Genomic DNA, 14312 nt, shown 5'->3' with positions numbered 1-14312 from the left:
TTCTAATACAGATTTCAGTATTAAATATTAGATGATGAGTAAGAGTAAAAAGGTTAAATGATCTAGAAAATACATACATGTAAAACAAAATATCAGTAGTTCAAGTTATATCTTAAGTAGGATATATATAGACTACCTTGATTTAAATCATTGGTATCTCATAAAACTTAATGCACATTACATTTAGAAGTGATCTTATATTCACTATCTCTTAGTATTATGATCTTTCATATTATTAAAGATATCTTCCAGAAAACGGAATAAAACTTGTGAATCCCTTATTAATACTGCTGCTTATTTTCATCCCAAATCCTAATGCTCAATCTGTTACATTGAGGATTGTTCTTACCCTCCAACTGTGGAGTTTGCAGTAGAAAATGATGAACTATAATTTTACTTGACACTGTTTATATGCCAGGCCCTTTGTTAGGTTCATGGGAATACAAGGCTAAATAAAGTATTTAGGAGATCCCAGTGTACCAGGGAAGACAGGCATGGGTATAAGTAGTATGACAGGAACAATTAGTATGTTATAAATTAGTAGAAATTAGAGGGAATCTTAGAAGATTTAGAATAATGCTGAATATTTTTATATCCCCACATACCAAACTTAATACTTTTTCTTCTAGATCTGTTTTTAAGCCTTTCATATTTGTACCAAATATTTCACAACTATTGGACACCAGTTCACCCACATTTGAAGATTCAGTTAAAAAGAAGCCACAGTTTAACATTAAGCCTGACAGAAGACACCCACTCTACCAAAAACATCAACAGGCCTTGGAAATACTAGATAATAAAGAGGTATGATTAGATTATATTCTCTGTTTTATCATTAAGAATAACTTAAAATATGATTCAATCCATATTTTGAACTTTGAAATTTCAGCTTTCTTTCCTTTATATAAAAATAGGTTTAAAAATAGTTTAGATGCTTAGACTATAATAGAGCTATATTATTTTTGAACTTTGGTTAAAAAAAAGGTTAAGAATATATTATGAATTTAGAGAAATTTAGTACATTAAACATAATAACAATAGCTAACATTTATTGAACACTTATTATACACCAAGCACCATGGTACTGTTACATGGGATATTTCATTTAATCTTCACAACCACTTTATCAGGTAGGTACTATTATTGTTTCCATTTTACTGATAAGAAATCTGAGACTTGGAGAGTTTAAGTAGCTTTCTTAGTGTATCTCACACCAAAAATTACAAAACCTCTGGAGGGGAGTTAACCTGGTCTCTAAAATAATGTTCTTAATCATATACCCTCAGATTAATTTTAATTGAAAGTGACTTGACACCCCATAGAGTTAAAATAATAATTATTATAATGAGTTGAAGTTTTAAAAAAAGATAAATGCTTATTATTTTTAAACGTAAGCATAATAAAAGATTAAACACATCACCCACAATCTCATCTCCAGAAATAAGTAGATATATATTTTGGGGGGACAGATAGATTGATGGGTAGACAAATAATTTTATAATGTTCATACCTCTTCAGCCTTCCTGCCCTCTTCCGTCTCTGCCCCAGAGATTAAAAAAATAGATTAGGAGGAAATGGAAGGGCTACCTAAAGGCTTTTCTCAGAACTATCAACTGGTTCCTTGCAATGAAGGAAAAGATTGGCCATCTTATACCTTTTCTCACCTGCTTCTACCAGCTTCGCTTCTGATTTTTATTGCCTATAATTACTTTTACTTTGTGAAGGTATATACATTTACATTCTTTCTACATTAAATGAATTAGATGAATTTTCCTCCCCGGCAATTATTTATTTCTTTCCTTTTTCTGTAGTATTTTTACATAGTTGCCATGCTTTTCTCTCCGCCACCCCCCTGGCCCACCCCCGTGCCTATGCTTAAAGCAGAGAGCTCTGTACAGATCCTCTATTTGCTATAGATTCTCGACACTACTGCTTTTTTCTGAGACCAGTTTGTTTTACTTCTGACCTACAGTGTAAACACCTTTTTGTAGCCTAGTGGCATGGAGTGAGAGGCAAGTGTTTTGTTCTAGGAGCCTATTAAGTGCACTGACTAGGGCCCAGTGCATGGGGCCAGAAGTGTCATTCCCTCCATGGGCTTGGCCCATCCTCCAGAGACAGCACAGTGCTGTGAAAAATGATGAGCCCCTGGTTCTTCTTGCCTTTGCTCAAGTTCTTCAGTGATGTGTTTCATGAATGTCTGCTCTGGAGGGATTTTCCCTCCTTCCTGAGCAGCCTCTGCACTGCTCTAATTGCTCATGATAGTTCTCAAGAGTTGTTAGCTCCCTTTTCCCCTTAAATACTGCTTCCGGGAGGTGGGTTTTGTAGACTTATTACTAAATGCCTGTTAAACTAAATTAAATTGCTGATTGACATTTTTCTAAGTAATAATGAAATAAAATTTAAAAGCAGTTACTATTTTAGGCTCTGTTTAATAGGTATTAAATGTTGATTGACAACATGAAGTAGTGGAAAGACAATGGGATTTGAGGGAAGAAGTGTCAAAGAGCTGGGTTCTAGTCCTGGCTCTGTAAATAACTACTGTGTTTTAGGGAGAGTCAGTCCTACTGGTAGTTTAGTTAACATTTCTTGATTACTAATGAGGTTGAAAATGTCATATGTTTATTGACCTTTGTATTTCCTCTTAAATGACTTGCCTATTATTTTCCTTAGTCTGTTCTTCAATCGATTCTTGGTTGTTTTTGTCTTTTGCCTCAAAGAGGCAAAAATATGTGAATAACTTTGTGGTATAGCAAATTTTTAATCTGTTTGTTTATTTAACTTTTTTGTCAGACAAAAGTTTAAAATTTAATCAATTGCATTTGTTAGTCTTTTCCTTTAAGGCATATTGATTTCATGCTTCAAAAGGGCTGCCTCACCTCAAAATAAATATAACTTCTGTATTTTCTTCTAGTACGTATATGCGTATTTGAAAAAAAAATTTAATTCTTTATCTGGAATTTATTTTTATAGGTGTTATGAAGTAGGGTTCTAACTTCGTTTTCCAAAGAGGTGACCAATTATTCTAATACCATTTATAGATAAAATACATTTTTTGCACTGATATGAATTGCAGTGTTTCTTCAGAAAAAATTGCATACAATTTCATACTGAAGTATAGGTCAAAGTTTAGAATCCTTGTTTTGTGGAGTTCTGCCCCATTATGGTTCAAATTTTAAAAATTACGCTCACTTTCTAGTAACTCTCTTCTTATACAATTTTTCTGTCAGTACCTACCCTCTAACTGATGATGGTAATTCATTAATAACTTAAAAATTTCTCCTTTCTATAAGAATCATGACCTTTTTCCCCCCGTGTTGATACAAGGAGGAATCATAGAGAAAATGACTTTTCTTTTAGTTGCTCTTTCCCTTGAACGTCACTGTTCTATTTCCTTTGTTTAATCTGATAATACTGGTTTTAAATGTAGAAGATCCAAATTCATAAAAATATTTCAGCCTCAGTTTTCAGCAACCTTCCCCATACACAATTAATATCAAATTTTCAATTGACCTGTTATTTGTCTTTTAAGTTTCTTGCTTATAGACTAATACTACATAATTGTTATTGTATTTTCTACTAAAAATAACTAATAGTTTGTGGTTAATAGATTAACTGAATCTAGAACAATGATTTTTCCCAAAGAATTTCATTCTTTCTTTATCTAAAGAATAGGAGAAGGGGAACCGAACCAGAAGTAGAAACCAGAATGAACAAACCTTGTCTATAGAGGTGGTTTGGAATTTTGTTAGACTCGTGTGTGTGCATGTGTGCTCATGCACACATGTGTGTCTGTGTAGTTATTTATTTTTATTTTTTAATTGTTTAGGAAAAAGCCAAAACAATGTTGGACAACATGAGCAAACTGGAGAAGGAACTATTCAAAGAGATGGAATCAATCCTTCAAAACAAGCATCTTGATGTGGATAAAATTGTTAATCTTTTTCCTCAGTGTACAAAAGATGAAATTAGAATTTATAAGCCAAATATTAGTTCTTAGTGATCGCATAAATAGTCAGCAATCTTCCTCAAAATTAGAATCTGTTACCTTGGTAAATAATATAAATTAAGTTTGAGCAGATCTGATTATTCTTTAATAGCATTCAAGTGATAGCTTGGCTATTAAAACTACATGTAGCCTTGATGAAATATTGAGAAAGAAAATAACATTGGAATTGGACACATATATCATGGATAGCCAGGTATCACTTTAGGTACTGACTTGTATTTTTTTTTTAGCCACAATGCCTTTTTAAAAATCACAGTAATTAAATGTCCAATTCTGCATAAAGCATGAAACATTAAAACAATGTATACATTTATTATAATTATGTATTGTCCTCAAATAATTTTCTCAGTTACAACAAGAAAGCAGATTTTTCTTTAGTAATGGAAAATACTGTCTCAACTAATAAGTTTTTTGTGCTTTAGGCAAGTATTAGCCAGCTCTAGCAAAATTTTCTAGATTTACATTGTCTTATTCCAGTCTTTTAATTATGCAAATGTTTTATTAAACTCAAACATGCTCTTTGTCAAGACTTAGCTGACCAGTGAGCTTTTAGCTCTAATTATCTAGCATTTTTTCTCCCATACCCCTTAACAGACATTTATGTTAATATTTTTAGAAGAGCTTTCCTGGGAGATTAGGAAATGGAATAAGCCAAGACCTTAGGAGATATTATTTTGGTGTCTCAAATCTCTCTCATCTTTTACTTCTGTTCAGTCAGTGAAAACAGGAACAGGAATGAGATAGTGGTGATGAAATAGAAATATTAGCATATTATGAACATTAAGAACGTTATAATGAATAATGTATTATGAACATTATATATGAATAATAATACCTGTCCAAAGATTATAAAACTTTGTTAAAGTTACACAGGGATTACCAAGTAAGACTCAAAGTTGGAAATATAAACAAAAGAAAAATCCAACTCAAAATAGCACTATGTTTTTATTGGTTTCTAGAAATTTCCATTTTAGGTGTTTGATTGCATTATCATATTTATTGGTCACTATCACTGCAATTAGGATTATTACTAAAATAGTGGATCATTATATTTAAAGAGTCCTCAGAAATTATTTTTTAAATTCTCTCATAAAAATCATAATCTGCCTGATGGCTCTTGTCTAATGCAGGGCTGCCATTACAAAAGAAAACTGTATCAAATGCTCAGTTAATTCTGGTTTGCCTTACATATAATTCAGTGATAGGTTCTTCTTAAATCATGAAGCCCCTTGGGCAACCCCCAAATGCCCCCCCTCTCTTTTTTAATATGTGAGGAAACTAAGGGTAAGCGGTTCATTGATTTATTTAGGCACAGAAACGTGCCTCTCTCTAGGGCCCGCGTGTTTTCACTTTCTCCTTTGACACCATGCTAGACCAAACTAGCACCAAGCTCTCACCTGGACCACTGCAGTTAAGTTCTTCTGCACCCATTTTTGCTCTTTATCTTCATCCACCTGGGTCACTGCAGCCAGAGTGGTCTATTAAAATTTTAAATATGTTCATGAATTTCCCTCCTAAAACTTTTTTTAAAAAATAGACTTTATTTTTAGAGCAGTTTTAGGCTTAAAGCAAAACTGAGCAGAAAGTACAGAGTTCCCACATACCCCTGTTCCTCTATCCTCCCCTCCACCATCAACATCCCACACCAGAATGGTACATTTGTTATAACTGATGAAGCTACACTGACACATCATTATCACCCAAAATCCAGAGTTTACATTAGGTTTCACTCATTGTACATTCTATGGGTTTGGATAAATGTATAATGACGTGTATCTACAATTATAGTATCATACAGAACAGTTTTACTGCTCTAAATATCCTTCGTGCTCCACCTATTCATCCCTCCCTTCCCCTAACCCCTGGCAATCATCTTTTTACTGTTTCCACAGTTTTGGCTTTTCCAGAATATTGTGTAGGTGGAATCATACAGTATGTAGCCTCCTTTTCAGATTGGCTCTTTAACTTAGTAATATGCATTTAAGTTTCCTCTATGTCTTTTCATGGCTTGATAACTCATTTCTTTCTAATGATGAATAATATTCCACTGTCTGGATACCCTGGTTGCTGATATCCACTACTGAAGGACGTCTGGTTGCTTCTGTGTTTTGGCAATTATGAATAAAGCTGCTATAAATATCCATGTGCAGGTTTTTGTGTAGACATGGTTTCAACTCATTTGGGTAAATACCCAGGAACATGAGTGTTGGATGGTGTGGTAAGAGTATGTTTAGTTTTATAAGAAACTGCCAAACTGTCTTCTAAAGTGACTACTGTACCATTTTGCTTTCCTACCAGCAGTCAGTGAGAGTTCCTATTGTTCCACATCCTCGCCAACATTTGTTGTTGTCAGTGTTCTGGATTTGGGCCATTCTAATAGGTATGTAGTAGTATCTCATTGTTTTAATTTGCATTTCCCTAATGACATATGATGCAAAGCACCTCTTCATATGCTTATTTGCCATCTATATTATCTTCTTTGGTGAGGAATCTGTTCAGATCTTTTGCTCATTTTAAAAAATCAAGTTGTTAATTTTCCTATTATGTCTAAAACTGTAAAGAGTCAATGAGATAAGTCCCAATCCTTAACAACTATCAACAAGATCCTGCCAATCTGCCCCATCTATATCTTATGCTTTGTTATTTTTAAAGTTTCTATTCTGCTCTTTCAATTCCTTGAATGTGCCCAGTTCCTTCATCATGACTGTACCCTCTGCTTGCACCATTCATTTCATGTGCTTTTTATATAAGTAGTTCTTTCCATCCTTTAGAGTTTTGCTGAAACATGACTTCCTCAGGGAAGTTTTCCCCACTCAAGATCAAGCCTCTTGATACATACTCTGAGAGCCACATGTGATCCTGATCACAAGTGTAATTAAATGTTTAACATCTGTCTCTCACAGCAGAAGAAGCTTTGTGAAGATAAGAACCATATTTTTTCCCACTGTTGTGTGCTTAATGTTCAGCATTATGTCTGGCACAAGCTAGATGCTCAATAAACATTTAAACTAACATTCAAGGACTGATGGAGAGAATTTACACAGTCCTCTTCTCTGCTTGTAAAGTTGAGAAAATTAGCTAGGCAATCTATCTGTACAACTTGATAGCCTTTTATAAGGCTGAGGTCAACCTGTTCCCTTATTCCATATTCAAAATAGGAATAATAACTCCCCAGATAAAGATAAGGATTATTATATTTATGAAACAGCCAATTAATTTATAAAACATTTTGGGAGACTTTCACTCTATAAATCCAATATGGTATTGGGCTTTGGTACTTCAGTGAGTAATTAATACCTTGTGGTATATTTTAGAAAATTTAAGGTTTTCTTAAATTTCATGTGTTTCTTAAGAGTAAAAAATATATTAGCTGGGGGGACCTTCAAGATGGTGGAGGAGTAAGATGTGGAGATCACCTTCCTCCCCACAAATACAGCAGAAATACATCTACATGTGGAACAACTCCTACAGAACACCTACTGAACGCTGGCAGAAGACCTCAGACTTCCCAAAAGGCAAGAAACTACCCATGTACCTGGGTAGGGCAAAAGAAAAAAGAAAAAACAGAGACAAAAGAATGGGGATGGGACCTGGACCTCTGGGAGAGAGTTGTGAAGGAGGAAAAGTTTCCATACACTAGGAAGCCCCTTCACTGGCGGAGATGGGGTGGGGGTAGGTGGGGAGGGTGTGGGGGGAAGCTTCAGAGCCACGGAGGAGAGTGCAGCAACAGGGGTGCAGAGGGCAAAGCAGAGAGATTCCCGCATGAGGATCGGTGCCGACCAGCACTCATGAGCCTGAGAGGCTTGTCTCCTCACCCGCCGGGGCAGGTGGGGGCTGGGAGCTGAGGCTCCAGCTTTGGAGGTCGGATCCCAGGGAGAGGACTGGGGTTGGCTGCGTGAACACAGCCTGAAGGAGGCTAGTGCGCCACAGCTAGCTGGGAGGGAGTCTGGGAAAAAGTCTGGAACTGCCTAAGGGGCAAGAGACCATTGTTTCAGGGTGCGTGAGGAAAGGGGATTCAGAGCACCACCTAAACGAGCTCCAGAGAAGGGTGCAAGCCGCGGCCATCAGCATGGACATCAGAGAGACAGACATGAAACGCTAAGGCTGCTGCTGCAGCTACCAAGAAGCCTGTGTGCAAGCACAGGTCACTATCCACACCTCCCCTCCTGGGAGCCTGTGCAGCCCGCCACTGCCGGGGTCCCGTGATCCAGGGACAACTTCCCTGGGAGAACAGTGCGCCTCAGGCTGTTGCAATGTCACGCCGGCCTCTGCTGCTGCAGGCTCGCCCCGCATTCCATACCCCTCCCTCCCCCTGGCCTGAGTGAGCCAGAGCCCCCTAATCAGCTGCTACTTTAACCCCATCCTGTCTGGGTGGGAACAGACGCCCTTAGGCGCCCTACATGCAGAGGCAGGGCCAAATCCAAAGCTGAACCCCAGGAGCTGTGCGAACAAAGAAGAGAAAGGGAAATCTCTCCCAGCAGCTTCAGGAGCAGCGGATTAAATCTCCACAATCAACTTGATGTACACTGCATCTGTGGAATACCTGAATAGACAATGAATCATCCCAAAATTGAGGAGGTGGACTTTGGGAGCAACTGAAGACTTGGGGTTTGCTTTCTGCATCTAATTTATTTCTGGTTTTATGTTTATCTTAGTTTAGTATTTAGACCTTATTATCATTGGTAGATTTGTTTATTGATTTGGTTACTCTTCCTTTTTTTAAAATATATATTTTTTTCCTTTTTCTCTTTTTGTGAGTGTGTATGTGTATGCTTCTTTGTGTGATTTTGTCTGTATACCTTTGCTTTTACCATTTGTGCTAGAGTTCTGTCCGTTTTTTAATTTTTGGTATAGTTTTTAGCACTTGTTATCATTGGTGGATTTGTTTTTAGGTTTGGTTGCTCTCTTTCTTTTTTTTATTACATTTTAATTTTTAAATTTTTAATAATTTTTTTACTTTTTATTTTAATAACTTGATTTTTATTTTACTTTTTTCCTTCTTTGTTTCTCTGTCTCTCTTGCTCTCTCTCTCTCTCTTTCTTTCTTTTTTCTCCCTTTTCTTCTGAGCCGTGTGGCTGACAGGGTTTTGGTGCTCCGGCCAGGTGTCAGGCCTGAGCCTCTGAGTTGGGAGAGAGACCTCCCGGCTCCAAGTAATATCAAACGGTGAAAGCTCTACCAGAGATCTCCATCTCAACACTAAGACCCAGTTCCACTCAATGACCAGCCAAACAACTAGCAAGACAGGAACACAACCCCACCCATTAGCAGGGGGGCTGCCTAAAATCATAATAAGGTCACAGATACCCCCAAACACACCACCAGACGTGGTCCTGCCCACCAGAAAGACAAGTCCAGCCTCATCCACCAGAACACAGGCACCAGTCCCCTCCACCAGAGAGCCTACACAACCCACTGAACCAACCTTACCCACTGGGGGCAGACACCAAAAACAACGGGAACTATGAACCTGCAGCCTGCGAAAAGGAGACCCCAAACACAGTAAGTTAAGCAAAATGAGAAGACAGAAATACACAGCAGATGAAGGAGCAAGGTAAAAACCCACCAGACCAAACAAATGAAGAGGAAATAGGCAGTCTACCTGAAAAAGAATTCAGAGTAATGATAGTAAAGATGATCCAAAATCTTGGAAATAGAATGGAGAAAATATAAGAAACGTTTAACAAGGACCTAGAAGAATTAAGAGCAAACAAACAATGATGAACAACACAATAAATGAAATTAAAAATTCTCTAGAAGGAATCAGTAGCAGAATAACTGAGGCAGAAAAACGGATAAGTGACCTAGAAGATAAAAGAGTGGAAATAACTACCACAGAGCAGAATAAAGAAAAAAGAATGAAAAGAATTGAGGACAGTCTCAGATACCTCTGGGACAACATTAAATGCACCAACATTCAAATTATAGGGGTCCCAGAAGAAGAAGAGAAAAAGAAAGGGACTGAGAAAATATTTGAGGAGATTATAGTTGAAAACTTCCCTAATATGGGAAAGGAAATAGTCAATCAAGTCCAGGAAGTGCAGAGAGTCCCATACAGGATAAATCCAAGGAGAAACATGCCAAGACACATATTAATCAAACTATCAAAAATTAAATACAAAGAAAAAATATTAAAAGCAGCAAGGGAAAAGCAACAAATAACATACAAGGGAATCCCCATAAGGTTAACAGCTGATCTTTCAGCAGAAACTCTGCAAGCCAGAAGAGAGTGGCAGGACATACTGAAAGTGATGAAAGGGAAAAACCTACAACCAAGATTACTCTGCCCAGCAAGAATGTCATTCATTCAGATTTGACAGAGAAATTAAAACCTTTACAGACAAGCAAAAGCTAAGAGAATTCAGCACCACCAACCAGCTTTACAACAAATGCTAAAGGAACGTCTCTAGGCAGGAAACACAAGAGAAGGAAAAGACCTACAATAACGAAACGAAAACAATTAAGAAAATGGTAATAGGAATATACATATCAATAATTACCTTAAATGTAAATGGATTAAATGCTTCAACCAAAAGCATAGACTGGCTGAATGGATACAAAAACAAGACCCATATATATGCTGTCTACAAGAGACCCACTTCAGACCTAGGGACACATACAGACTTAAAGTGAGGGGATGGAAAAAGATATTCCATGCAAATGGAAATCAAAAGAAAGCTGGAGTAGCAATTCTCGTATCAGAGAAAGTAGACTTTAAAATAAAGACTATTACAAGAGACAAAGAAGCACACTACATAATGATCAAAGGAAGAATCCAAGAAGAAGATATAACAATTGTAAATATTTATGCACCCAACATAGGAGCATCTCAGTACCTAAGGCAAATGCTAACAGCCATAAAAGGGGAAATTGACAGTAACACAATCATAGTAGGGGACTTTAACACCCCACTTTCACCAATGGACAGATCATCCAAAATGAAAATAAATAAGGAAACACAAGCTTTAAATGATACATTAAACAAGATGGACTTAACTGATATTTATAGGACATTCCATCCAAAAACAACAGAATACACTTTCTTCTCAAGTGCTCATGGAACATTCTCCAGGACAGATCATATCTTGGGTCACAAATCAAGCCTTGGTAAATTTAAGAAAATTGAAATCGTATCAAGCATCTTTTCCAACGACAGTGCTATGAGACTAGATGTCAATTACAGGGAAAAAATCTGTAAAAAATACAAACACATGCAGGCTAAACAATACAGTACAAAATAACCAAGAGATCACTGAAGAAATCAAAGAGGAAATCAAAAAATACCTAGAAACAAATGACAATGAGAACATGACAACCCAAAACCTGTGGGGTGCAGCAAAAGCAGTTCTAAGAGGGAAGTTTATAGCAATACGCTCCTACCTCAAGAAACAAGAAACACCTCAAGTAAACAACCTAACCTTACACCTAGAGCAATTAGAGAAAGAAGAACAAAAAAACCCCAAAGTTAGCAGAAGGAAAAAAATCATAAAGATTAGATCAGAAATAAAAAGAAATGAAGGAAACGATAGCAAAGATCAATAAAACTAAAAGCTGGTTCTTTCAGAAGATAAACAAAATTGATAAACCATTAGCTAGACTCATCAAGAAAGAACGGGAGAAGACTCAATAGAATTAGAAATGAAAAAGAAGTAACAACTGACAGTGAAGAAATACAAAGGATCATGAGAGATTACTACAAGCAACTATACGACAATAAAATGGACAACCTGGAAGAAATGGACAAATTCTTAGAAAAGCACAACCTTCCAAGACTGAACCAGGAAGATATAGAAAATATAAACAGACCAATCACAAGCACAAGCACTATTGAAACTGCGATTAAACATCTTCCAACAAACAAATGCCCAGGACCAGATGGCTTCACAGGCGAATTCTATCAAACATTTAAAGAAGAGCTAACACCTATCCTTCTAAAACTCTTCCAAAATATAGCAGAGGGAGGAACACTCCCAAACTCATTCTATGTGGCCACCATCACCCTGATACCAACACCAGACAAAGAGGTCACAAAAAAGGAAAACTACAGGCCAATATAACTGATGAACATAGATGCAAAAATCCTCAACAACTAGCAAACAGAATCCAACAGCACATGATCCAACACCATGATCAAGTGGGGTTTATCCCAGGAATGCAAGGATTTTCAATATACACAAATCAATGTGATACACCATGTTAACAAATTGAAGGAGAAAAACCATATGATAATCTCAACAGATGCAGAAAAAGCTTTTGACAAAATTCAACACCCATTTATGATAAAAACCCTCCAGAAAGTAGGCATAGAGGGAACTTACCTCAACATAATAAAGGCCATATATGACAAACCCACAGCCAACATTGTCCTCAATGGTGAAAAACTGAAACCATTTCCTCTAAGATCAGGAACAAGACAAGGTTGCCCACTCTCACCACTATTATTCAACATAGTTTTGGAAGTTTTAGCCACAGCAATCAGAGAATAAAAAGAAATAAAAGGCCACCATCACCCTGATACCAAAACCAGACGAAGATGTCACAAAGAAAGAAAACTACAGGCCAATATCACTGATGAACATAGATGCAAAAATCCTCAACAAAATACTAGCAAACAGAATCCAACAGCACATTAAAAGGATCATACACCATGATCAAGTGGGGTTTATCCCAGGAATGCAAGGATTCTTCAATATATGCAAATCAATCAACGTGATACATCATATTAACAAATTGAAGGAGAAAAACCATATGATCATATCAATAGAGGCAGAGAAAGCTTTCAACAAAATTTAACACCCATTTATGATAAAAGCCCTGCAGAAAGTAGGCATAGAGGGAACTTTCCTCAACACAATAAAGGCCATATATGACAAACCCACAGCCAACATTGTCCTCAATGGTGAAAAACTGAAACCATTTCCACTAAGATCAGGAACAAGACAAGGTTGCCCACTCTCACCACTATTATTTAACATAGTTTTGGAAGTGTTAGCCACAGCAATCAGAGAAGAAAAAGAAATAAAAGGAATCCAAATCGGAAAAGAAGAAGTAAAGCTGTCACTGTTTGCAGATGACATGATACTATACATAGAGAATCCTAAAACTGCTACCAGAAAACTACTAGAGCTAATCAATGAATTTGGTAAAGTAGCAGGATACAAAATTAATGCACAGAAATCTCTTGCATTCCTATATACTAATGATGAAAAATCTGAAAGTGAAATTAAGAAAACACTCCCGTTTACCATTGCAACAAAAAGAATAAAATATCTAGGAATAAACCTACCTAAGGAGACAAAAGACCTGTATGCAGAAAATTATAGGACACTGATGAAAGAAATTAAAGATGATACAAATAGATGGAGAGATATACCATGTTCTTGGATTGGAAGAATCAACATTGTGCAAATGACTCTACTACCCAAAGCAATCTACAGATTCAATGCAATCCCTATCAAACTACCACTGGAATTTTTCACAGAACTAGAACAAAAAATTTCACAATTTGTATGGAGACACAAAAGACCCCGAATAGCCAAAGCAATCTTGAGAAAGAAAAATGGAGCTGGAGGAATCAGGCTCCCTGACTTCAGACTATATTACAAAGCTACAGTAATCAAGACAGTTTGGTACTGGCACAAAAACAGAAATATAGATCAATCGAACAGGATAGAAAGCCCAGAGATAAACCCACGCACATATGGTCACCTTATCTTTGATAAAGGAGGCAAGCATATACAGTGGAGAAAAGACAGCTTCTTCAAGAAGTGGTGCTGGGAAAATTGGACAGGTACATGTAAAAGTATGAAATTAGAACACTCCCTGACACCATACACAAAAATAAACTCAAAATGGATTAAAGACCTAAGTGTAAAGCCAGACACTATCAAACTCTTAGAGGAAAACATAGGCAGAACACTCTATGACATACATCACAGCAAGATCCTTTTTGACCCAGCTCCTAGAGAAATGGAAATAAAAACACAAATAAACAAATGGGACCTAATGAAACTTAAAAGCTTTTGCACAGCAAAGGAAACCATAAACAAGACCAAAAGACAACCCTCAGAATGGGAGAAAATATTTGCAAATGAAGCAACTGACAGTGGATTAATCTCCAAGATTTACAAGCAGCTCATGCAGCTCAATAACAAAAAAACAAACAACCCAATCCAAAAATGGGCAGAAGACCTAAATAGACATTTCTCCAAAGAAGATATACAGATGGCCAACAGACACATGAAAGAATGCTCAACATCATTAATCATTAGAGAAATGCAAATCAAAACTACAATGAATTATCACCTCA

At 36.7% G+C, this 14312-nt stretch overlaps 1 protein-coding gene across 10 annotated transcripts in view; it reads left to right on the top strand.

The window, feature by feature from the left end:
• Nucleotides 1-6145, top strand: part of SCRN3 (secernin 3) — a gene marked incomplete at its 5' end in the record, with an annotated part of 35214 nt that extends 29069 nt beyond the window's left edge. For 7 of the 10 annotated variants that reach the window (XM_082397718.1, XM_082397719.1, XM_082397716.1 and 4 more), the window contains 2 exons: nucleotides 630-804; nucleotides 3827-6145. In XM_082397718.1, coding sequence (XP_082253844.1) covers nucleotides 630-804; nucleotides 3827-3997 — 346 coding nt within the window. In that variant the 3' untranslated portion in view covers nucleotides 3998-6145. Of the gene's footprint in view, nucleotides 1-629; nucleotides 806-3826 lie in introns of those variants that run through there. The other 3 variants (XM_082397722.1, XM_082397721.1, XM_082397723.1) reach the window with 3 other exon arrangements.
• Between the last annotated feature and the right edge of the window lie 8167 nt (nucleotides 6146-14312).

This window comes from Balaenoptera borealis (genome assembly GCF_965194805.1).
Source record: "Balaenoptera borealis genome assembly, chromosome: 6".
Classification (NCBI taxonomy): Eukaryota; Metazoa; Chordata; class Mammalia; order Artiodactyla; family Balaenopteridae; genus Balaenoptera; species Balaenoptera borealis.
The sequence above is the reverse complement of the archived record's forward strand: the minus strand, read 5'-3'. Positions and strand labels throughout refer to the sequence as shown.